General features: G+C 39.7%; 1 protein-coding gene across 3 annotated transcripts in view; it reads left to right on the top strand.

Annotated features, from left to right (window-relative positions):
* The window catches only part of Pik3c2g (phosphatidylinositol-4-phosphate 3-kinase catalytic subunit type 2 gamma), a 324,648-nt gene extending 298,871 nt beyond the window's left edge, over window positions 1-25,777 (top strand). For all 3 annotated transcript variants that reach the window (XM_057780802.1, XM_057780793.1, XM_057780784.1), the window contains 2 exons: window positions 15,859-15,984; window positions 25,542-25,777. In XM_057780802.1, the coding sequence (XP_057636785.1) occupies window positions 15,859-15,984; window positions 25,542-25,694 (279 nt within the window). In that variant the 3' untranslated portion in view covers window positions 25,695-25,777. The remainder of the gene's footprint in view (window positions 1-15,858; window positions 15,985-25,541) is intronic.
* The last annotated feature ends 574 nt before the right edge of the window (window positions 25,778-26,351 follow it).

Genomic DNA, 26,351 nt, shown 5'->3' with positions numbered 1-26,351 from the left:
CCCTGTTTTAGATACTCTTCCCACTGTTTCTGCAGCGTTCCCGTGTGCATATCCTCCTGAGATCACAGTCTCCCCTGGTGTGCACAGTGTCTCCTCTTTGTCTCCTTTTGACACAATTTGAATATTCCCAGGCCCTCAAAGTTACCACTAGAATGAGCCAGTGGTTCTAAATCTCCCCATTATGTCTCTCTGTCACATCAAGTCTGTAGTTGTTTAGAATGAGCTGCAAGTGATGTCCCAACACACAGGAGTTGCCTGGCTGGGCAATGATCTCAGAGGACACAAGACAGGAGGAAACACTTGTATGAAGGAAATATAAAACAGAGTCAGCCATCTCAAAAACAAGCCCATGTGTTTCCAGTTCACAACAGACATTTCGCTTATTGGTCATTTGTACTTCTTTGTTTGACAAGTGTCTCTTTCATTCATTTGCCAGTTTTATTGTGTGAAGTAGGCATTTTTGGTTTTTCAGTTTTTTAGCTTGGATATTAATTCCCAGTCAAATGAGTTCTTTGCTAAGATTCTTTCCTAGTTTACAGTCTGTATTTTCTACTTGTTTCTTTTGCTGTGCCAAAGGTTTTAAATGCAATCAATCCCATTTGGAAATCGTTTCCATTATTTTCTTAGCTATTGCTGATCCGTTTAGAAAGTTGTTGCTTATGCCTAGTTCTTGGAGTGTTCCTCCTGTATTCAGCTAGTGGTTCAGCATTTTAGGTCTGCCATTGGGTCTGTTACATAGTGTGAGCTGATTTTTGTTTGCCATGAATGATAATCTAGTTTCAGTCTTTAATTTTCTTTCATCTGTGTGAGTGTTTTTAGCTGTACGTGTGTATGTGTATGTGTGTGTGTGTGAACCATGCATGTAGAGTGTTTTTAGCTGTACGTGTGTGTGTGTGTGTGTGTGTGTGTGTGTGTGTGTGTGAACCATGCATGTAAAGTGTCTATAGAGGACAGATGGGGCGACAAATTCCCTGGAACTGGAGGGACAGACTATTGTGAGCCATCATGTATGTGCTGGGAATCAAACCCAGACCCTCTGCAACAGCAGCTAGTGTACTTAACCATTGTCTTTCTAGCCCCTAGTTCCATTCTTTTTTATATGTAAGTACTATTTTCCCAATACCACTTGTTAAAAGAATCTGTTTTTTGCCTATTTTTTATTATTTTAAATTGTGTGTGTGTGTGTGTGTGTGTGTGTGTGTGTGTGCACTTGTTCAGGTGCCTGTAGGAGCCGGAAGAGAGTGTCAGACTACCTGGAGCTGGAGTTGCAGGCAGTTGTGAACCTCCTGACATGGGTCCTGGAAACTGAACAAGGGTCCTCTGGAAGAGCAGTGGCACTTTTAATTTCTGAGTCATCTCTTCAATACCCAGAATTTTCCTATATTTTTGATAGTTTTATCAAAATAAGATAGCTGTAGCTGTGAGGGTTTCTTTTTTCTGCGCCCTAACTAACCTGCTGTTTTCTTGTCACCATGGTTCCGTAGTACAGTTTGAAGTCAACCACCAGGATACCTCCTGTACTTCTCTTTCTGCTAAGGATTGTTTGGCAACTCTAGGTCTTTGTGCTTTCATTGAAATGTTGACTTGGGTGCCGGGCGGTGGTGGCGCACGCCTTTAATCCCAGCACTTGGAAGGCAGAGGCAGGCGGATCTCTGTGAGTTCGAGACCAGCCTGGTCTACAAGAGCTAGTTCCAGGACAGGCTCCAAAACCACAGAGAAACCCTGTCTCGAAAAACCAAAAAAAAAAAAAAAAAAAGAAAGAAAGAAAGAAATGTTGACTTGGGATAGAAGGGATTTGCAAAGAATGTCATTGGAATTTTCCTGGAGACTCCACTGAATGTCTAGCACCCTTGATATTATGGTCATTTGCTTAATGTTGATAGGATGTTTGCCCAACCATTTAGGGCCTTTCAAGGTCTTCCTTCTTAGAAATCATTATTAACATCTTCTTTTGAGTTTATACCTAAGTGTTATGTTTTTGCTACATTCTATGAACAGAATGATTTTTCTTGACTTCTTTTCAGTGAGTTTTTTGCCACGTAAAAAATCTATAAGTTTGTAAGTTTGATTTTCATACACCGCTGCTTTGATGAGTGTATTTGTAATCCTTAATGATGACCAATTATTTTTTCAAAGAAATCAATCCTACATTTTTCTATAAACTCATTACCATTAATCTCCTTTTAATACCAACAGCTTTAATTTTTGTTTTCATTTTTTATTTTGTTGCCAGGTGTCTATGAGACTTTGCTGTCCATATGTTCTCAAAATTTCCTTTGAAATTCTCTTTCTAATATCTTGCCTTATCGGCCTTCCAATATTTAGCTAATCTTGAAACTAATCTCCTATTTAATATATTGTGACTTCAAAGATAATAGCAAATTCCCCCCAAATTTAAATTTCTATTTTTAATCTTTCTCTGAATTCCATTTATACATTTCTAACTGTCTGAAGGACATTTATACTTTGATATCTTTTCATCTCAAAAATTCCAAATTGCTCCTCTACTTTCCACAAAAACCTTTTCTAACTCTGGCACTACTTGTTACTTAGGGTTCCTGTGTCACCCTCACATAGTGACTGACTAAAACTTCACTGTAACTTATATTCCGTCTTTCAATTCTTTTATTCTTATACATAATTATCAACAAATCCATTCAGTCTCCTTTCATGTCTATTATGCTCTAAACGCTATTCAATATTTTCTATTCATCTGTGAATTATTTATTAGTTGCTATGATATTCTTTCCTTTGTTTCAGTATTTCAAACATGTCCAACGTTTTAACACTGTTACATGACAATGTCATCTACAAAGTTCACACTCAAGAAACTGTAGAATTAAGTTACAAAAAACACACTAAAAGGTTCACATTCATAGCTTCCTTTGGGGTTCTGCAACCATAGGGCATAAAAAACACAAGCCACAGAAGAGATAGAATAGAAAAATGTTACAGATTTATTCACAAGCAAATACTTAAAGACAATAGTCCAATTTTAAATTTGTCAAACATTCTTATCTATCACTGTATTTTGGGTGTCAGGCATGTATTTAATAACTTAGTTGCAAGTGTTTTAAGAATATCCCCATTTTTCAGTATGTTATAGGACTCGTCACTAATAGCATAAACACTAAAATGCTGCATGGGAGCTCGTGTACACTCTGAGTTAAAACTCAAATCCAAAACCCATGGGTCTTCATTTTGCCTAACACCTCAGCTGTGTTCACCCCAGTTCCTCGGGGTATTGAGTGCTGCATTCTTCTTTGGACCTTCTTCACTGTTTCCCTCAGGATAGACTGTTCTCCTCACATATTTTTTTCAAATACTGAAACCAAATGCAGAAGAACAGAAGGACATTTTTAAACAGTGAGAGAAAAGGAAAGAACCAGGAAAGATGAAGTAGTGTAGGAAGAAACCACCTGAAAAACAGAGAAGTTTTATGGCAGCACAAGATCTTCCAAGTATCCAACAACAGAGTCCTCAACTTGGGATTTTGTGAGCAAAGATAATATCTTCAAAGACATGAGAAAAGAAACCTCACACACACACACACACACACACACACACAGAGAGAGAGAGAGAGAGAGAGAGAGAGAGAGAGACTCAAGCAGGCAAATTGCAAACAAATGAAAAAGCTACCATTTTATATCTTCCAAGTTTTCTAATGAAAACTAAAGCAATATCATGAAATAATTTGTCCTTTCTAGCACAGGTAGCTAGAGCTTCAGTTTTTCTTTTGAGCACCCCTTGAGCTGTAGCCTCCAAATATTGGTATGTTGTTTTCCATTATCCTTCAGTTTAAAATTATTCTAATTGATTCCATCTTTGAGAATTATTTGGATATGCATTGTTTTGTTACCAACTGTTTAGAAAACTGTCAGAGGCAGGGCTGTCTGTAATATCTACTTTAATTCCACTGTGGTCCCAAGTCAGAGAACTGAGGGAAAGAGGGAGGCAAAGACACCCACCCACTTCCAGAAACTGATTGGGAATCAAATCCATCAATACAACTTAGACAGTCAAATTTGCTTACAGAGATGATGGTTGCTCCTAAGGACATCTTAAATAATGATGTTGTGAACAACAAACTAGGGCCTGGGCCTGTAACTCAGTGTGTGCTGAGGCTGGTAAAGTGTTTGTACCAAAACCCCAATCTCGGCCTCATGCCAGGTGGTAAAATCTTAGAATACCTGCAAGAGGGCTGGAAGAGTAAGAGGATCCGAAGGCAACTCAAGGACATAGTTCACGTGATCCGAGTCTCTCTAGATTGACTGAGAGCACTCAGTGCAGCTTGTCAAATGCTCCAACTGTGGCTGTAAAGAATCTGCACAGCCACTGCTTGGTAAGGAGCTTGGTGAATGTCAGTTAGGTCATGCTGGTTAATTACCACATTTCTCAAGACTTAGACTGTCCTAGTGATTGTGTATACATTAGCTCTTTGAGTTACTCAGAGATGGTGTTAAAATTTCCAAATACAATCATGGACACACATAATCCTTCATGAACATTTGAATTAAATTCTCTAGATTACTGCCATTTATCATTGTTCCTGATAGCACTTTCTACTCTCATCCTTTGCTGGATTGTGATATAGATGGTTCAGTTTTCTCTTGAGTGATACTAATACATCTTTTCTAGCCTTTGACTTTTCTTTGTATCAAATGCATCTTTGTTTTTTTCTTCTTTTGCTTCATTGCTTTGTGTTGACAGAGGTTTTTGTCCCGCCCAGTCCCACAGTCATTCAGTTCCAAAGAAATACACAGAGGTCTACACTAATCATAAACTGGTTGGCCTATTAGCTCAGGCTTCTTATTAACTAATTCTTACATTTTAACCGATAATTCTTATCTGTGTTAGCCATGAGGCTTGGTACCTTTCATCAGCAAGGCGTTCTTGTCTGTGTCCTCTACATCTGGGTGAACGACTGGAGACTGACTTTTTCTTCTTCCCAGAATTCTCTTGTTCTCATTGCCCTGACTCTGCTTCCTGCCTGGTCGCCCCACATATACTTCCTGCCTGGCTACTGTCCAATCAGTGTTTTATTAAAATAATACAAATAACAGGATAAAAGACCATTGTCCCACAGCAGTTTTGTAGGTAGGATCTCACTATGTAGACTGGGCTGGTTGTCATGTGGGTGCACAGGTATGGGCACATAGATATGTGCACATATAGAGGCCAAGTGTTGGTTTTTGGTGTCTTTCTCTGCTGTTCTCCATCTTTTCTGAGACAGAGTTTCACTGAATTTGGGGATTGTCCCTTCAGCTAAACTGCCTGGCTAATGATTCCTCCTTAATTCATTGGTTTTCAGAAGCAATGCGATTGGTATGTATTAGGTCAAAAAAGGTCTTTAATATACCGGAGTTTGACTTCTGTGAGCTGTTAAAGACGTTAAAGGTAAAATATTTTTAAAATGCAATCATCCCTTGGTTTCAGGAAACCCCTGAAAATCCTATTCCCTTATATTAAGTGATATAGTTTTTCTGGATACCCACACAGAAAATGGTATAGTTTGCTTATAATGCTGACTATAGTATGACTATTATAGAAATAGCTGTTAAGTTATGTTATTTAGGTAATAATCATGAGTAAAAGCATGTTTTCAGCATAGGCACAATTTAAAAGTTAATTTTTATCTGCTGTTGGTTGCATCCAAGCTGAAACCGCAGGATCCACAGATGTAGAAGACTGGCTGACGACTGACACACTGTGTGTGTGTGTGTGTGTGTGTGTGTGTGTATACGTGCGCATGTGCATGTGCAAGAATTTGTGCACACTTGTTGTAATAAGAGCGGCGGGGCTGCGTCCCCGGCACCCGGCTGCCCACATGGCTTTACCCAAAATAATTACATGGAAATTGTATTCTTTTAATCACTGCCTGGCCCATTAGTTCCAGCCTCTTATTGGCTAGCTCTTACATATTGATCTAACCCATTTCTAATATTTTGTGTAGTACCACGAGCTGGCTTACCAGGAAAGATCTTAACCTGAGTCTGTCTGGAGTGGGAGAATCATGGCGACTGCCTGACTTAGCTTTTTTTTTCAGCATTTTGTTTTGTTTACTCCATCCACCTAAGGGTTGGCCTATCAAATGGGCCTAGGCAGTTTCTTTATTAATTAACCAATGAAAGCAACAGATTAATACAAGACCCACCTCCATCACACACTGCTGAAGTGATCACAACAATGAGTTGCTTATACCCTTGAAGACACTGGAGAGATGATTCTGCAGTTAAGAGAACAGCTTGTGCTGCTCTTACAGAAAACCAGAGTTTGTTTCCAAGAACCCACTTGGAGTGACTCACAACTGCCTGTAACTCCAGCTGCAAGAATTCTCTAACTACTATGTGCACATATTCACATGCAGGCATACACATATACTTAGTTTTAAAATAATATTAAATAATTATTTTTTAAAAGAAAACTAACAAAGTATCCTGATGTTTTGTCTCTGCTTGATCATGGCCCTCTCAAAATGGTAAATACATGAAAGTTTGACTTTTTAAAAACTTTTTTTTAAAAGTAACTAGTCTTGAAAATCAATAATATGAGCCCATGAAAGACTTAAATTGGTGTGAAATGAAGCAGAGACCATCCTGATTTAATTCATGAAAACCTGAAATCATTTCATTCATATTGACCAACACATGTGAGTTGGAAAGATGATTATAGTAATTAAGTTTAAAAATAAAAAGAGTACCAGCCACTTCTGCCTTACACTTCTGCTGTTGTTTGTGGCACAGCAGTTAATCTGATGACTGACTGGACATAGACATTACAGACAGGTGAGAAAATGTTTTTACCATGTTCTTTTGTTTCTGGCATCTAACTCAGGCTTTGAAAATTCTATCGTATTTTAATTATGGCCAGTTGATTTCCACTGAAGCTTACATTATTCAATGATTGGAGGCATTTAAGTTCAAAAATGATGGAGAATTCTCATAAATTATTCATCAGAAAGATAGTAATGTATTAAATACAATTAAGCTTTAGATTAACGTAATGAAGGCTTCACAGTGTCTGATGACTCTAAGCCATCTGCAACTTCATTGCTCTTCCTAGAAAGCTCGATCTAGAAGCACCCTGAATTATTTTACTTTCTTCAGATAGACTCATATAAGTCTATAGAAAAACCTCCAATGAAATAAGCAATACTAACTTGTGCATTATTTTAAGAAAGTGGTCCAGGATCAGCAAGATGGCTCAGTGAGTAAAGGCACTTTCTGCTAAAACCGCCCACCTGGAGTTTGGTCCCCAGGACTTGTATGATAAGAAAGAACTTACTCCTTCAGGTTGTCCTCTGACCTCCACATGTGTGCCATGGCATGCAGGAACACATACGTACAGACAGATCAGTTAGACATCAACATCATGAACAAAGATTAATATGCACGCACACCTTTTAAATTCAACTACATTGTTCATCGCCTATGCTTCATTCTTGAGTTAAGGAGAAAAATCCTACTAATAAATTCTAAGGTCATCTGAAACACTTCATTCTGTTCTTTTAGAATAGAATGGCACATTTTTTAAAAAATTACTTATGAAGAGCGTAAAGGGGTACACAGGTGTATGATGGTGTGTATGCCGATGGATGCATGTGTGGAGGTCAGAGGTCAACATCAGATGTCTTCTTCTCCAACCTTAGTTATTGAGACAGAGTCTCTCATTGAACCTGGGGCTGATGAGATAGCCATCTGGCTAGTCAATCCCCACTACCCTCCAGAGTCCATCTCCTAGCAGTGAGGTCACAGGCATGTGGCACAATGCCCAGTTTATTTCGTAGGGTCTAGGCATCTAAACGAAGGTCTACGTACTTGCCAATAAGCACTACTTTGTCCATATTCCCAGCCTCCTAAGACTGTTTTTCAAATAATTCATCAGGCATCACTAAAATCCTTTTAATGAGAGCTCATATTAAATTTATGGAATATACAGTATTTTTCAAAGCTTTAAGTGAAGCATTGCTTTCTATTATAATTATTTTTACTTTGTTGCTATGAGGCAGAATCTCATGGACCCCAAGCTAGTCTCAATCTCAAGATTCCTCTGCCTCTAACTCCCCAGGGCAGGAATTACAGGTATGGACCACCACACCTAACTCATAGAAGAAGTGATTTTTAAAACACTGAAGTTTTGTTAACAGGACCGCATATGTATGTTGACAAAACATTAGCAGATGTATTTGAGACATTGATTTCATCTGTGGAGAATAGTTAATGATAATGTGAGTCCCCCCTTCTGCCTTCAATAGGGATCTCCACGTGGTATCTGTCCAATTAAATGTGAGTACCACAACCAGTCTCACAAGAACAAAGGACAGTGTTTATTTCTTTCTGATTCATCCCTTCTACTCCACAAGCGAGAAACAAAATAGAAACAAAACTGTAGAAGAGAAAGAGAGGGTATAAGAATGTCCCAGAGCACATGCTCATTCAGCCACTCATCTAAATGAGCACGTTTGCTTTTAATGCTCAGGTAAACACTGTGACCAAAATCAACCTGGGGTTTATCTCACATTGAAATTTATAGCCCATCACAGTGGGAAGCCAGGGCAGAAACTCAAGGAAGGAATTCAAAGCAGAAGTTGAAACAGAAAACTTTTCAAGGTCAACCTGGTCTATAGAGTTCCAGGACAGTCAGGGCTACATGGTAAAACCCTGTTTTGGAACACCACACACACACACACACACACACACACACACACACACAGGGAAAGGGAGAGAGAGAGAATATGAAGGAACATAGCTTACTAACTCCATGGTGTACTCAGTTTGCTTTTAATGTGACCCAGGATCACCTGCCTAGGGGTAGCACTGCCCACAGTTGCCTGGGTCCACCCACATCAACCGTTTAATGGTAAAAATGTCCCCAAAGATTTGTGACAGGCTTGATAAGCAAACCTGTCTAGGAAACTGCCATGCACATCTCTCTGAAAAGACAATGACCCTCAAGACCTTGGAGCAGATTCTTAAGGCGAATCTGAGAAGAAGGTATTTTTTAGCACAGACATAATGGCTCATTTCTCGTTGTTTCCCTGAAGATCCTACAGTGCTACAAAGATACAGGCTTCAGCTAATGCTGAAGCAACTCTATGCGTTACTTTTCTGAAAAGTGGTGGTCTGACTAAGTTACTGGCTTTGAAGTCACTAACAAGTGATGTACAAACTTATAGCCACAAAGTAGTAAGCTACACTGTACAGCATAGATGTATATAGTAGGCAATACCTAGTTGTGTGGAAGTACTCTCTGTGAAGAGCTTTGTAAAATGCTAGGATCACCTGACAGTTCATCTCTCAGAATGTATCCTCAGACACCTCTGTCTTTGGTACTACTAATTCCCAAGCCATGTTAGAGAGAATGTTGGAATCAAAAGGACATGTCTATTTAGCCAAATTTTCAGTAAACATTTCAAGCTTTCCATTTGAGACTACAAAATCTACAGAAGGAGGTGGGTTAAAGGTATCCATCAGTTTTCTATTGCTTTGACAAAATGCCTCACACAACTGTTGACTTGGGCCCAGGGTTTCAGGCGAGTTCATTTCATGGTCAGCTGGCTCCTCTGTCTGGGCTATGAGCAGACAAAGCTTCCGGATCAGGAAAGCATGGGAGGACAAAGTTTATCATCTCAACAAGTAGCAGAGGGAGAGCACATGTAACACTATCAGGCATGCCCTGAAGTGACCCATTTCTTCCAGCTAGGCCCAAGACATGAGAGTTTCCAGAACCTTCCAAATTAGAACTCTCAGCTGGTGACCAAGTTTTACATCCATGAGCCACATAAGGCGTCGTGAAGGAATTTGCAAATAAGTAATAGGAAAAAAAGTACAAAGGAATGTGGAGATGGGTAGAATGAGAGGGGTCTTCCAGGGAAGAACTTCTGAGCCCCTAAGATGACACACATGAGCAAGGTTTTACAGCTGTTGCTTGTTTTGTGATCAATTTCAAATGCAAGCCTAGAATACGTAGAGGTTGGATGCACCACAAAAACTAAACTGATAAGGCTTCATATTACCTTTTGAGCACTTTCTAGAAACATCAGACAAACTTCTAAAAGAAAGGAGCCATGCTATTTTACTACAACCCACCATGAATAGAGTCAACCTCCCCATTGCTCAGGAGGAGTTGGACATTTCTCCAGGTCACTGTTCAGTCTTTGTGAAGGTCAAAAGACAATCAGAGTCAAAAACAATAAAAATAAAATCCTAAGGTGAGAGATCGACAAGTCAGAGTCGTGTAATGATTTTAAAGTAAAAGTTGATTTGCATAAACATAAGGGCAATGAGCAAATGGAGAATTGCTTGATGAAGAGACAGCTGGTGATGCCTGTAATAAATTATTTGAGCTCCTGAAGGAAGAGGATGTGATACCAGTGAAACGGGAGAGAGGAACTGATGCTGAGAAGACAGCTACACCAGAAGGAGAGTTTCTCTGCAGGACCGAAAAATCGATGTCTGCACTTAAAGCTTTTAAATGACAAGGGAAGCCTGGTGTTCACATTTAAAGTACTGCTGGCTCACACTGAAACCTGTGGTCTCCTGTCATTCGGAAAACTCCAGAATCCTTAAGGTGTAGTAGGAGCTGTGGGCCTCTTCCCACAGCCCGGCTCATGGCTGCCTAGCTAGCTTATGACCCGAAATAAAAACACACAAATTGTATTCTTTTAAACACTGCTTGGCCCATTTCTATTCATGTGTTTAGCACCCCAAGGTGCGCTTACCGGGAAGATTCTAGCCTATGTCCATCCTGGGTCGGTGCTTCATCACATCTGCCAGGGAGAGGGGAGCATGGCATCTGTCTCTCAGAGGAGCTGCCCTGCATCTGAGCTCACTTTCTCTTCCTCCCAGCATTCTGTTCTGTTTACTCCGCCTATCTAAATTCTGCCCTATCAGATGGGCCAAGGCAGTTTCTTTATTAGCCAATGACCTTCCTCCATCATTTCCCCTTTTTCTGTTTAAGTTAGATAGGTATTGAGAATTATATAGATCAATAGTATTCTGTTTGTCATTTATAATTAGACTAATCAGGTTCTTTAGATACATAGAGATTATACTCAGTATAGATAGATAATCTTCAACCTCTTCAAAGAGCTGTAGAAAATGGCCTTTAATCTAACTCAGAGTTTTGTGGTAGTGAGACACAATTGCTCCTGGCAACACCGCTCTATTCCAGAGAGAATGTTGAGCACCAAAGACACTCCACCTGGAGCCTTTCTTCTTGGCTGAACTGGCCTTTGGGTAAAGAAATGCCCATACCTCAACCACTGACAGAAATACAGAGTATCTGTGAATGGAAAAAACAGGACTGTGATATCCTGCCAAGACAGGGTAAGATAGTTTTGACAAGTTTCTTGCCTTTGAAAATGGTGTGTCAGTTATGTTAGGCCTTAGCCAAAGTTGGTTGCTTCAACGCTGCAAACGTGACCTTGGGTGATTGCCCAGGTAGCTAGTTGTCTCTGTGATTTGTTGCATGTTTTAGAAGTTGTTTGATTGCACTTCCTAATTACTCAGGTAACATTATTTCCCTTCTCAGATCTTCGATGGGGTTGAAGACTATATAAATGTAGTTACTTTCGACTCATGACTTAGCCAAGCTATTTATTATATAAGACCTAAGCTAGTTAGAATAGGATATTTGTACTTATTGTATATAATTTCATAGTAGGTTTAGAACTCTCTTACTTAAATAAAAGGGGGAGGTGTTGCGGGAGGTCCTTTCGCTCCTCCAGCCAATAGCCGCCAAGATACCAGCCCATTGGGGTGTGGTATCTTTCCCTTTAAAAAAAAGCAGCTACTTCCCTCCTCTCTCTCTTTACTTCCTGCTCCGGTTCCGGCGACTAGACTTCTTCCTAATTGCGTGCACAGAGAGCTGTTGCCTGGGACGGTGATCTGTAAGTTTATTCCCTTTTAAATAAATACCACCCTATTAATCACAATTCCAAACTGGTGTGGGATTGTTTATGACTTGCGCCTTCATTAAGGATCCTCTCAAGGACACTGATTTGGAAATAGAAACCAGAAGCTTGAGTGTGGCACTTGATGGAGGCCACTATAAAAGGCTATCACAGTTTGGTCACTTAAGTTTATTCTTTAGGTAAAGGGAAAGGATCCCCAGACATCGTGTGAAGGAAAGTGGTGTTGTCAAATTAGTTTGAGAGTGTCATCAAATAAGCAAGTGATATACAAAACGAAGGAATGGAATAGGTAAAAGAAGAATTAAAATGGCTGGACAGATGGCTCTGTCAATAAAGTGCTCACCTAACATGTAAGCGTGAAGAGAAGACCTGAGTTTGATCCCCAGTACCCAGGCATGGTAGCACACACCTGTGTACCCAGCTTCCTGGCCAGCTAATGTAAAGAAAATGATGAGCCACAGGGTCAGTGCAGATTCTGTCTCAAAAAATAAAGTAGGGTCTTTGTCTCTGTCTCCTTTCATCACCTAAATGTTTTTCTTTGGATTCACCTTCTTAATTAGCTTCTCTAGGATCACACATAATAGGCTCAACGTCCCCTATTCATGGGGGAGGGGGAGGGAAATGGGAGGTGGTGGCGGGGAGAAGGCAGAAATCTTTAATAAATAAATAAATAAATAAATAAATAAATAAAATAAAACAAAGGACCTCAAAAAAATAAAGTGGGGGACAGTAGAGGGGGAACCCAGTGTCTTCCTCTGTCCTCTACACGAGTGCACTCAGGCATGTTGTCCACCCCCTTCACCACACACACATGCACGCACGCACTCATGCATGTGCACAATGCATCAAATAAGGAAAATACTTCACTGATGTTTAATCTTTTGGATACATTGGAGTTTAAATACTATGACATAAAATGAATAACATAGCCCAAGGCAGTTTTCACTTACAGACCAGTGGAGTCACCATTATGTCTTCTGGTAGAAATATGTCTCCCCTGGAAAATGATTTTCTAGGCCAAGAGAACATAACATGTGGGAACAATAAATAAAAATGTTACAAGTGGGTCATTGGTATCTTGGTAAGAGGTCCCAGTCCCTTTTTCACCACTTGACCATGAGAACCATGAACCTGGTATGGGAGACTCACAGTTCTTTGTATTGGATGCTACATAGTAGGTATACCCCTGCTGGGGAGACTTTCCCAACTCGGCAAAGCATTATCTCCTACCTGGAGCTGTAAGTGAGTCTTCAGAAGGTCATTCAACCATTCTATAAATGACAAATGTCTTAGGCTGTTTAGAAACATTATAAAAAGGAGTGGATTTCATTGTTTCACTTCTTTTGCTGTTGAAGTGAGTTCCTTGTCAGGACTAACGTTGCATGGAAACCACAGTGCTGTATACAAATCTTTATCATCCTATCTATCCCAACAAGAAGGGAACATTGCCCTTTCAAAGTGGAAGTGGTCCAAATCAATATCTCTGCCACCAGGTAGCTGCTTGGCTCAGGGAATTGTACCATTTTCAGGATTCAATAGCCTTCTCCCTTCTGGGCCGATTGGTCACACCACCATGGTCATAGCCTGGTATTATGTGAGGCTTTTCCTAGAAAGACACAAAACAAATGTCTATTGACCCTAGATTGGGAACCTAGAAACTCCAAAGTAAAGGTTGCACCAAAGTCCAATTTGTGGCATTAATGGGTTTTCACTGGGGTAACTCAAATGCAGCGGCATACTAAAAATCTTCACCACAACATGGGCAAAGACATATGAAAGTTCTGTGGCTGGAACTCTCGGTGTTACTTGTTGGTGGCTCTAGAGGTCCAGAAACTGCTTGCCAGCTACCTTGGTCAAAAGCTCCTTACCCCACAGTGGTTTCCTGCTTTTTTAACAGTAGGGGAGGACCCTCATGAACCTTGAAGCTTTCCCAGACATGTGAAGTTTGCTTCCTGGGCCTCATGAACCTGGCAGCCTCCTTCCTTGGCCGAATGTTGCAATTCTGAGAAAATTGTTATACAACACTTGGTCAGCTTGGTGAATGGAATCTTTGTTGCCGAGACCTTAAAAACCTTCATCACACTCACCATGCCCACTTTGTTCACGGGCTCATTGTGAAGTGGAAGAAGTAATCAGTATAAATGGATAGGGGCATCTTTATGCCCTTGACTACTTACATCCTACGCTGATGACGTCATTCTCAGATGGTAATTTGCACAGATCACAAATACATTCATGGCTTCTTCCCCAGTCAAAAAATCTATCTATACACCTCTTCTTCAAATTTCCTTTTCACCAAGTTTGCAATCCTGCTCTTTCCCAGTTTCCTGACCTGGCAGCCAAGCCATTGGCTCCAGCCCAGGAGCTGGTACACAAACACATCTGGCCATTCTCCTTCCAAGCAGAGTAACCAAGCAGGTGCTCCTGCTTGAAGTTCTGCCCACTGAATGATCTCCTTTTACAGCTGTTCTTCAGAGCCATCCCAGAACTGCCCTTCAAGATTATGCCTACCGGTTGGAGAGAGCTGTATCTGCAGATCAAGCCTTGGTCATCACTTTCTTTACTAATCAGTCTTATGAAAGTTTGGGGTAGAGATGGCACTCAGTGGCAAAGCACACATTGTACATACAGGTCTTAGGGGCAGTCCCCAACAGCAATAAAAACTCATCAGGAACTCTGGTGCTGCAGGATGTGAAGTCTGGGTAGGGGCAAAGGACACAGTAGCAGGACCTCGGGACTTTGAGCGTTTGGATCAATTCATAACTACCCGGCACACTGAGAAGGTATAAACGACATTGATTTTAATGTATTAAATAACATTTGTTGAATGTTATAATAGATTGCTGTAAATAATCACAATAAATACTGAGACTATACCTTCAATCTCTCATATTTGATTTTTAAATCATTTTTCAGTTTAAATTGTATGAATATTTCTCACTGAGTTCTTTACTAAAGGCTCCTCTCACCAAGATCACAGTGATAAGATCCATTTACTCCAAGTTATTTTGTGTTTTAAAATGGTAGAGTCACTCTACAAATGGTAAGTTAATAAACAAAAAATAATAAATGAAAATAATAACCAATAAAAGGCAGATGTTCCCAAACAATCTACAGATGCTGGCAACACTTTCCAAAAAAAAAAAAAAAAAACATGATAATCTTAATATATAGTCTCTGTGCACTGAACACCATTTTATATGGTATGGGAACTTAAAAATAAACACTGGGGACTGCAAGGGAGGAGCTGGTGGGAGGGCCAGAGAGTCCCACTTCAACATTGCTGTCCAGGCAGGCCGTTCAGCAGGCATACTACTCCACTGAAGACACTGTTTAAAAAAAAATTATCTAATATACTTGGCAGTCACTTAGATCATAAATTATTTGTAGCCACTTAAAATCTTGTGGGTGTATTCTGATTCTATGTTGATCAAACTTCATGTGAAAGTGATATCATCATAGATGCCTCAATCATTAAAGGATCCATCTCACTGTTTGGGCTGATGTGTGTTAAATTTGATATATAAAAGATTCCTCAGTACTGTACATCTTCCCAAGATACTTAATTTCTATTATCATTTATGACTGATATTCATCTCTCTGTAAAAATACAAAATTAGATTTTAAGCTGTAATTGATGGGCTTTTGAATTCTATTCTCTCACATAACAATTTTAGATAGAAAATATCTTTGACATTGTGATTGAAATTATTTTTTAGCAGCCAAATATTTTTCTTCCCTCCTTCCTTCCTTCCTTCCTTCCTTCCTTCCTTCCTTCCTTCCTTCCTTCCTTCCTTCCTTTTTTCTTTCTTCTTTTCCCCGTTAATGAACCAGAGTAGCGTTAATGACTCCAGAACCCACCTCTGGTCTGGCCACTTAGTATCCAGGTATTTGTTTTCCTTGATAGTGACACCACTAATATTTATAGCCATTCTTCTTTGCAGCATCTTCCAGATGGCTCTGCGCCCAGTGCCCATGTTGAGATGTATCTTTTACCACATCCCAGCGAAGTTCGCAAGAGGAAAACAAAGTCTGTTCCAAAATGCACTGACCCCACTTACAATGAAATTGTAAGTATGCCTTATCGCTTGTCTAGGTAGTTTGTATTTTCTTACCAGGTTTTGGTTTGGTTTGGTTTGGTTTGGTTTGGTTTGGTTTGGTTTGGTTTGGGTTGGTTGGGTTGGGTTGGGTTGGTTTGGGTTAGTTTGGATTAAGTTGGGTTGGGTTTGTTTGTTTGTTTGTTTGTTTGTTTCAGCTTCACACACAAGTATGGAGAACTTTTAGTAGTTGGAAGCATTGTTCCATAAAGGAATCATGTTGTCCAAAATAGTCCTAGCATGTCAAACAATGTTCTAGATGCTATGGGAACCAGAAAATACAGATTCGGCTATTAAAGTTCTGATAGGCCAACCTCCAGCAGGCTTGGAAGGGCCATTTTGCATACTAACACTTTCCCAGTATTTTCCATTGTATTTTCTCTACCAAGTTCATTTTATTCTTTTAAGCCTTATTCTGGGGCACTTGATTTTCTTTACCTAATCATTCTATCACAGCCCTTGTGTGAAGAACAACGAGTCTCCTAAAATCTTTTGACAAAATAAAAAAGAAAATATAAACATACAAAACACAAATCAAAGCTACTGCATGCTGCAGATAGCACATCCAGTCTTCGGGTTTCTTTCTAAGACGACTTCCCTTCGTTTGTTCTCTTGGAACACCTCCTTTCTGACACAGTTGTTTGCCTGCTTGTTCTACCACACAGTCTGCTCAGAAATCTCTAAAAACAAAGGCATCTTCCCTTGCTATTCCAGCTGTTTTGTGTTTTGAGGATAGGTCTTACTATGCAGTCAAGGCTTCACACTAGCAGGCATCCTCCTGCCTCAGTCTCTCTGAGTGCTAGAATGACAGTGTTGAATCTTATCTCAGCCTTTCTGAGCAACCTTTATTTCCCTTACTACCAGCCCCAAACTCTCATGTCATTGACTTATGCAAGCTGTTCTCAATGCACTGCTTTCTTTTCATTCTTTAATGCTTTGCTGTGTAGATTCTCACCTTTAGTGGTAGGGCTTCACTCAAGTGGTATTAGCAGACTCCTGATGACTAAATGCAATGAGCCCTCAGGCTCTTCTCCTGCTGCAGGTGCAAACTGTCAGCAAGGTACCCTGATTTTGGAGCCACTCTGCCTCCAAGTTCCACCTTTTCTTAATGCTCTTTCAATTTTTCTCTGACCATCGTCTTGTTTTCACTTGTTGCAAATTCTTCCTCTTAAAATGTTTGCTAAGGTTCCATAGTCCACCCTGGTCTGCCTCCCCTTCAAAAACATCCTTCAGTAACCCAAGGTTCTGCATACCAAAATTGAATCAACCTTTGGTGGAATAAAAATGTCTGAAAACTGTGTAGGTAGCAACTCCAAATTCCATTTTTGTCAGAACTTCCTAAGAATCACCGTGGCATACGTGTGTTTCTTGAGGAGCTACAAATGAGCTGCAGATGATGACAGTGCCCAGGGTGAGGCACACCGGCTACTCCTAAACTCTGAATGCTTTATTCCCTTGGCCTCCTTGTCAGTCTCCATGGATGCTGAAAGATGGTGACAGAGACTCATGAAGTCTGGATACACTCCCAAGTGTTCTATCACCGTCACAGTGTAAGCTGTATCTGTACTGAATCCCCAAACCCCAGCTTTCTCACAGGACCCAGACTGACCTGGAAGTTGTTTTTCAGTCATGGATAACTGTGTAGCTCTCATCCTCATGCCTCTACCTCAAGTGCTGGGGTTACTGGTGTGCATACCACACCGGATATCTCTCAAGGTTGGAGCTGCCCATCGTCCTCATTGCTGGAGCATGTCATGTAAAGTTCTCCTGGGCACTTGGAAGACAGGCTTGTTTCTCTGCCTTCTCAAAAGATGGCTTCTCCTAGGAAGGGTAGGGGATTTGCTTTTATTCTTTGACAGTCTCGAACATGTATATATTTTATAACTCAATGTGTTCAGTTAGTGCAGTCTGCATGCACACAGGTATGGGGCTATCCACTAGTGTGACCACACCACCCCCAGAGGGAAATGACTCCTCTATCCCAGCAGCCACTCTGATAGAAGTAGGATCACCTGAGCCTCTTCCTCATTATTGTTAGAATACTGAGAGGGTTAATTATGTGTAAATTCAAACGACGCCTTCTCATGACACTGCCTTCTCCCTCACACACACGTTCACCTACGTACAAAGCTGTGCCGCTGTGGCTAAAGCATTGTCTGACTCATGAATCCAGTCTTCTTTTTCTCTCTGAGGTCCCTGTGCAAAGTTGTTCTCCTACTCCTCCAGAGTGTTGATTTTTGTTTGTTTTGAGACAGAATCTCACTATGCAACCTCAGCTGACCTAGAACTGACTACATAAACCAGGCTGGCTTTGAACTCACAGAGCTCTACCTGCCTCTACTTCCCAAGTGTGGGGATAAATGCATGTACCGTCAGGACCAGTTCTGTGAAATAGTTTTATTAAGTCTTCTACATTTCTTCCTAGGGTGTTGCCCAGACATATTTATCACTCATTCATTTAAATGATTTGAAGTTTCCTTACTGCCAACTGATGGCCAAAATTATAAATGTGGCATTCACATCCCTTAAATTTTAACTCAGTAATTTTCCTCTGTTTTCCTGTGGAAGAATAGCATCAAGTGTTCCTTTCTTTTTATATTGGTGTGCAGTCTGAAGAAATAATACAGATCTCATGATCTTTTCTCCAGTGTTATAGCTAGCATAGCTGTAGTTTGTGTTGACAGCAGGAAGTTGTCATTGGTATGATCCAAATAGCTCATTCTAACTTTAGCATCCCTGAAAGTCCCCTTCTGTAGGTATAGATGTTTAGCTCTGAGCATTGGTTGAGTCACCTAGTTGATCCCATAGTCAAGGCACAGAACATAGACATCCAAGGCTTACAAAGACCACCCTACTGTAGCCACAACTGTCTGTCTCTGACTAGTACTGGATCTCTATCCTTACGAATTTATCATTTTTAAATGTTACATCAATGGATTTGTATAATTTATAATATTTGGAATTGGCTTTTTATCAGTTACTTTTTCTCCTGGCTGTGACAAAATACATAGGTAGGAAAAGAACTCAAGAGAAAGTTTGTGTGGGCTGACGATTGGAGGATGCAGTCCATCATGGCGGGGAAGGCATGACAGCAGGAACTCTGGGCAGATGGTCATGGTGTTGCCCACATTCAGGGTGCATCTTCTCGCCTCAGGAAACCTAGTCTAGAAATTCATTCCCTGGCATGTTCAGAGACTTGTTTCCATGGTGATTCTGAATCTCAGCAAGCTGGTAACCCTGAGTCACTGTCAAGCCTTTTTAATCACTGTAACCCATACTGAGTCACCTAAGAGTTGCACATGGTCCTGATGACCCTCTCCAGTCCATCATCCCACTCTGTCCCTTTTTGCTGTTGTGACCAATGAGTACTAAGCCCTCCAGCTCTTACACTGCTTTGTAACCTTTAGACGTAGAATGTAAATTTCCTGAGAATAGGGAATTGTCTCCTCTCCCCTCATATCTTTAATACTTAGTGACTTCAAAAAGCTGTGTCTTTAAATATTTCAAGTAATTTTATAAGTGATACTATAGATGTACATGTAAACAGTAAATAAAGCATTAGTATGTATACATGCATTATATATGTGTGGATAAAATGTATATAAAGCATTAGTATGCATGCATTATATATGTGTGTAAACTGTATATAAAATATTAGTATGCATCATGCATTATATATTTGTAAACTGTATATAAAGCATTAATATGTACACATGCATTATATGTGTGTGTAAAATTTATATAAAGCATTAGTAAGCATACATGGGTTATATATGTGTAAACTGCATATAAAGCATTAATATGTATCCACACATTATTTATGTGTGTAAAATTTATATAAAGCATTAGTATGTATACATGCATGCCTACAAGGGATTCTCTAAATCAGTAGAGATATTTTGATGTCCTATTTATAATGTTCACTCTGCTTACAACTAAAGATACATGTCCAACAATATGGAACCTGTTTTTTTGCTTGAATACAAGACACTCATCCTTACTATCAAGAAGTTTTCCAGACACCCTGCATCAAAAGAAGAAGGGGACTGGAGGTATTCCTCAATAGTTAAGAGCACTAGCTGCTCTTTCAGAAGATCCATGTTTGTGTCCCAGCACCAATATGGTGACTCACCCTTTCTGTTACTCTAGCTCCAAGTGATATGACACCCTCTTTCGTCCTCCATGGGCACTGCACACATAAGATGCACATATACATTTGGCCACACACTCATATACACAAAATACTTTATCTAAAAATAAATGGACTCAGTGGATGGTGCTTAGGGAACATTATCTGAGATGCTCTTCTGGCTGCCACAGAAACAAAACACACACATACACATAAGCAAATCTATAGCTGTTGCAATAGAAAGAAAGAAAGAGGAGGAAGAAAGGAGGAAGAGAAGGCGGAAGAGAAGGAGGAAGGGAAGAATAGAGGGAGAAAGGGAGGAAAGAAGGATGGACAGTAGGTCTGTCTCTACACTGCAATTCAGTGTTTGCAATCTAAGGAAACACATAACAAAACGTCACTAGACAGTCAGTATTATTCTAATAAGTTGGAAGTTAAATAATCAAAAACTTAATGGATTATAAAATCAGCAGTAAGTAGATGTGTGAAGCATATTTTGTAATTCTTGGTGTGAACATAAATTTTCTGATGGTTTTGAAATAATCCTAGCTCTTCCTAAATCCATGACCTAGTGATACACTGCAATTCCTTTAGGCAGCCAAAGCCAGCCTAAAGTACAAACACACAGTATTTGTATTTTGTACACATTTTAAAAGAATAACAAATAACAGAGTCCACAATTGCACAACCCAGTGTGCATGGAATCCAAACCAGCAGAAACCTGAAGGAATGTGGGCATCAGAGAGCAGATCAAGGCTAGTCTGGAGACAGTGAGAGGCAAGTAGAATTTAGAGAGCCACAGACAGAAATAGGTCACAAGATTCCAGGTTTTCTCGTGCCATGCTCTTCGTCTGTATCAATCCAGCAACACTTATAAAAGATGCACAAAATGTACATTCATTTTTACATCTGACTTATTTTCTCCTGCCCTCGACTGTGATAGACGATCCAGTTTCTGTGACAAGCCTCTGCTTTATTTCTGTGCATCGTCAAGGGCACCCTAATAGATGTCCTTAGAAGAGACCCAGTGCTCATTAAAGAGCTCAGAGGGTTATCACATGGCACCCACGGGTTTGAAATAGCTCTGTTCTTCCACCTCATCTAAAGCATGCTCGCTGCATCAGCCACTCACTACAGCTGGGATTCCTCTAACCCCCAAGGCATGGCAGCACACTGTGAGTGAGAGAAAAAGACCTTGGTCTTATCTTTCATCTTTGTGTAGACCTGTCAGAGACACAGAAAGGGGATAAGATGCTGCATATCAATGTCTCACCAAAATTTTCACTAAAATAATTCTTCCTTTTTTTTACTCATAACCCCCCAGAGGGAGTCTTAGTTCAAGGAGTCCGTCCAATGGCAGAGGCACAGCCCTTCAATTACCAAAGCTTTGGTTCAGGGACGGGCTTGTCTGTTTGACACTTCCCAGCATGCATCTCAGCAGGTTTTGCCAGCAGTCTCTGTGAAGTCCTCCATTGTATGGAAATCCCATGGTGCATCTGGGTCAGGAGCAGGTTGCTTAGGGCACCATCCTGACAGCTTTGAGAAACAGAGTTGTGTGTGATTCTAGCCCTTATACCATTGTTCCTTGTACTCAGCTGCCTCGAACATCTGAATAAAAACTGTCATTTTTAAAGGATTCATAATGAATGTAGAATTTCTACCCTGTAACAGAATAACATGGTTATAGTCAATGTGTTCCTACACTGTCCTGTTTGGGAAGTATTATCAGAAACATTCTAAAGGAAATGCTAGAAAGGACAGGACACGCATGTTATATGCCTTTTTTACCTACAGCTCTCTTGCAAAGTACCTAAAAGGGGGTGAGGGTAAAAGGAGAGTGCTCTAGGTCCAGTCAGCAAGCCAGAACCATTCATTCATCATTGTCATTCTCTCTGTCTCCTCTCTCTCTCTCTCTTTCTCTCTCTCTTTCTTTTTCTCTTGGTGTGTGTGTCTGGCTGTCTGTTCCTCTGTCTCTGTCTGTCTGTCTGTCTGTCTGTGTGTATACACATGTGTACTTATGTGCATGCACATCTATATGTACGTATGTATCTTTCAAGTCATGTGCTGGATGAGATTACTTGTTCATTTCCTGGTCACTCAGACTCCGGAAATAATCACACAGAAATCTGTGTTAATTGCAATACTGTTTGGCCAATAGCTTAAGTGTATTTCTAGCTAGCTCTTACATCTTAAATCAACCCATCTCTATTAATCTGTGTATCCCCACAAGGTCATGGCCTACGAAACAGCTTTATTCATTAACCAATAAAGAGCAATACGTATACAAAAGGACCTCACACACCAGACACCACTGCATCCCATTACACCTAGTTTTTCTTCACATGGATTCTGAGGATCGAACTCAGGTCTTTGTCTTGACTGCTGAGCTATCTCCCCAGCCCTAACTCTTCTGATGTTCACAAGATGATAAAAGTTGTTTGTCAGATTCTTCAAGTTTCAGAGGATTGGTCCAGCGTAAGACAGGGCTCCCCTAAATTACTCTCACCTGCAACTCCACAGTCACCTTCACAAGAAGACAAAGGTCACCAAAGAATAATGGCGAATAATTCAGGATACATCTTTTCATTAAATGGCAGGTGCCTACATAAGTAAATGATATTGAGGCCCAGACAACATACAACTTATTCAGTCTCAAATATGACTGATCCCAAAGCACACATCCACTCCACTATAGGACACTGTATCCCCTCACACTTCTTTGCTCTCAGGGGTGCTGAGCTGGCTTTCCTCCCTGATAGTCTTCTCACTAGCACAGACACACTGATCTCCTTTTTACTACTCTCCCAACAGAATTATGAAAATGCACTTTAACATTATTTATTAGGCCCTTGTGTCAAATAATGTCAGTGAATGCCTTTATATGAATTAATAGAAACTCATTACACTCAAAGATTTCTATTTGAGGTACCAATTCCAAGCCCACAAATTCTGTATTTGTTCTGTATTTGTCAGAGTAACTGAAGACTTGGCTCGTGCTTATGGGTGAAAAAAAAGTATATATATATATATATATATATATATATATATATATACTATAAAACTTAATTAAAAGAAATATATACTGTTTATTCAATTTATATCAAGATATATTAAGTCATTTGGTGAAAACATCATAAGAAATGCATTCATCTGTGTTCTTCTCTAGCATGACCACCAACTATTCATTGCATGGTAAAAGAGCATTTTGAAAAACAGCACTGTGGGTACTCAGAAAAATTAAGAGCTATATACCGTCAATGCTATAACTTTGGTCACTGTAAGGAAATGATTTGCATTACTGAAGTTAAAATCTACCAAGTAACCTAAGCTTTGTATGTCTTAGGGTTTACATTTGGTGCAGAAAATAGCAAATTTCAAAATCACTTCCTGAGACTTCCTACTTTCTGAGTGCATGAGGGAATCACTTCTGTCTGGAAGAATATTCTTTAGCCAAGTGATGCCAAAAAATATCCCTCTGTTAGTGTATTTGATAGATATTTTAAGTTTATTTATGAGTGTTGAATGTTTGGCATAAAGCTTGCATTATTCATCCATTAATTATTTTCTACAGTGCTTACAGGCTACTGTTATTAACACATGCAAAGGTTCACAGTTGATGAGAGATTCATGTGAAACATAACTTGTTACTATATTTTGTTGAAAAATTCTCTTTTTAGAATTGATCTGTATGATTCACAGAGTCCTTGAGCCATACCTTTCCCCGGACCCGCTGCCTGGAATTGTGGCACTTTCCTTGTTCTGAAGGACCTGTGTCTGTTCTCTCTGTGGACAGATGAGGAATTCACTGTTGAAATGTTATAGAAAAAATGGGTAGAAGAAGTCAGAAAGCTGAAGAGGGCCATTGTGGAAGGAATAAGGGGCCACTTACCCTGAAGTTCTAGATGGATTTCTGGGCAGCACTGAGCATCCAGCTGCAGCGGAAGAACATGAGTTACAGGGAGTGAATTTGGGGGATATCTGAAGCGTTCTCTAAAATCCCTCATTATCCCTGAACCCCACATCTGGCTTGGCATACTTCAAAGAGATATACTAGAAAAGTGAAGATAATTTTCCGTGTGGAACTGAAGTGTAGGATAAGGAAACTAGGTAACATCGCATTCCATGTCCTGTGATGGAGCTAGTTTTTACTTAATAGTAAATTTCTGTCTAGGACATAAAACAGGTTGATCTTGAACCAAATGTCGTTGATAACTTCTATTTATTCAATACCAGGAAAGAAATCATGGGCAACACGTGTCATCAATGGATTACCTTTGGGGCCTCAGTCCCAGTCTTTAACGATGACATCAGGGATGACAAAGGGATGTCAACACTATGCAATTCCTCAGAAACCCTATCTACAGGCACAGGGGAGGCCACCCAGCTCTCTGGGGACCTTCCTCTCAAGCTGTCTCCTGTTCTACATACACAGAGAGACCTTCCTTCTCCCTTGTAATGTGGCTGTAAACAGCAAATCTGTAGCACCGTGTCAAACTCTTTCTTCTAAATGTGTTGTCACACGTTTCCCTGACAATTGTGTCAGCATTCCACTCAAGGCCTCCCTTCCTTTCACATCTCATAATTAACATCTTCATCCATAACCCACTTTCAATGTTTCTTGGCCTCAACAGCTCTGTCATTGTAATGACTGTAGTGCCCTGAATATTAGAAAGCAAAGTTGAACAGACCCCACTGGGGAAAAAAATAAATCACATGAATATATATATATATATATATATATATATATATATATATTCATATCTTTGAAAAGAAAAACAAGTAATTGTGTGGAGATATATATATATATATTAGAAGAACATCAAAATGTTAGCTGTGATTATCTTTTTAAGGTGGAAAGGCAGATTTTTTTCCTCACATGTATTGATTGGATAAACATGATTTTCATAATCAAAAGTCATGTAGTTTTAAATAAAAGAAGTAATCATGAAATGATTCCATCACACGTGCAAGGAAATATTACCTTCTCTGTTTAAGCAGCTCAAGGAAAACATAGGAACTGGCCTGTCTTTCCTCACACACAGTGTGGTACCCAAGCCCCTGTTGCCACAGGAGCTCCTAAGACAGCAACAGGTTCAAGGGTGGGTAGAGGCGGAGAATATTTGACTGCCTTCCTAGTGAAGAATTGACAGAATTACTGAACTTGGAGGGGGAAATTTTTATGAAATCAGAAACTGCTAAGATTCTTGGAGAAGTAGTCATTTAACTCCATTATGAGCCTAGCCTCTTCAGGGTTAACATTGGAAATAAAATATTTTGAAGTAAACCTATCATCTTCAAGGTATAAGATGTTAGCATCATTTTAAAAATTAAAGTCAGTATTGAAAAGAAAGATGCATTCAATCATGTCTGATTTATACATTCCTTCTCTTTCCATTTGCAGGTAGTGTATGATGAAGTCTTGGAGCTCCAAGGCCATGTCTTAATGCTTATTGTGAAGAGCAAGACCGTATTTGTGGGAGCAATCAACATCCAACTCTGCAGTGTTCCCCTTAATGCAGAAAAGTGGTACCCATTAGGGAACAGTATCATCTGACCAGTGCCATGAGCATATGCATTATTGATCACGCACTGCATGTTTTTAACTTCGAATTTCCTCTATTACATAAGCAAGACATCTTTCTTGTAGAAGATAGCAGGGTATAAAGGACACAGGAGAACCAGATCAAAATCAGTCTTTTGTAGCTATTTATTCTCTATTCTTTCCTTGTTTTCTTATCGTATTTTCTCATTGGAGTATTCACCATGTAAAATTCCATGTGCAAAATAATGAAATGATTATTGATTTTAATATACATTTTGAATCAAACATAGGCTCACATCTTTTCTTAATTGCTGGTTATAATCAAAATTATACTTTCAAGATGTTTTCTAAAGAATGACAGCTAGAAAAAGCTCCTGAGTGAATTTGAAACCTAAGAACATCTGCAATTGATTTAAAACTTAAATATGTGTACAACCCACATGTCTAGTCATGATCACATTTATTGAGAGAACTGGTGAGATTCAGCCATGTGCAATAATTTTTCTATCAAGAAACTAAGGTTTTCTATTAGATTTTTTTCTTTAATAATCCCATGCATGGATATAGCGCCTTTCATTACTCTGATCTCTCACCCTATCTTAGTTCCTTCTTACTCCTATCAAAAACCACTCTTCCCTACAAATTTCTTTCCCATATTTGTGTAGTGAT

Source organism: Chionomys nivalis, chromosome 1 (genome assembly GCF_950005125.1).
Source record: "Chionomys nivalis chromosome 1, mChiNiv1.1, whole genome shotgun sequence".
NCBI lineage: Eukaryota > Metazoa > Chordata > Mammalia > Rodentia > Cricetidae > Chionomys > Chionomys nivalis.
Note: the sequence above shows the minus strand (reverse complement) of the source record. Positions and strands in the feature narration are given on the sequence as shown.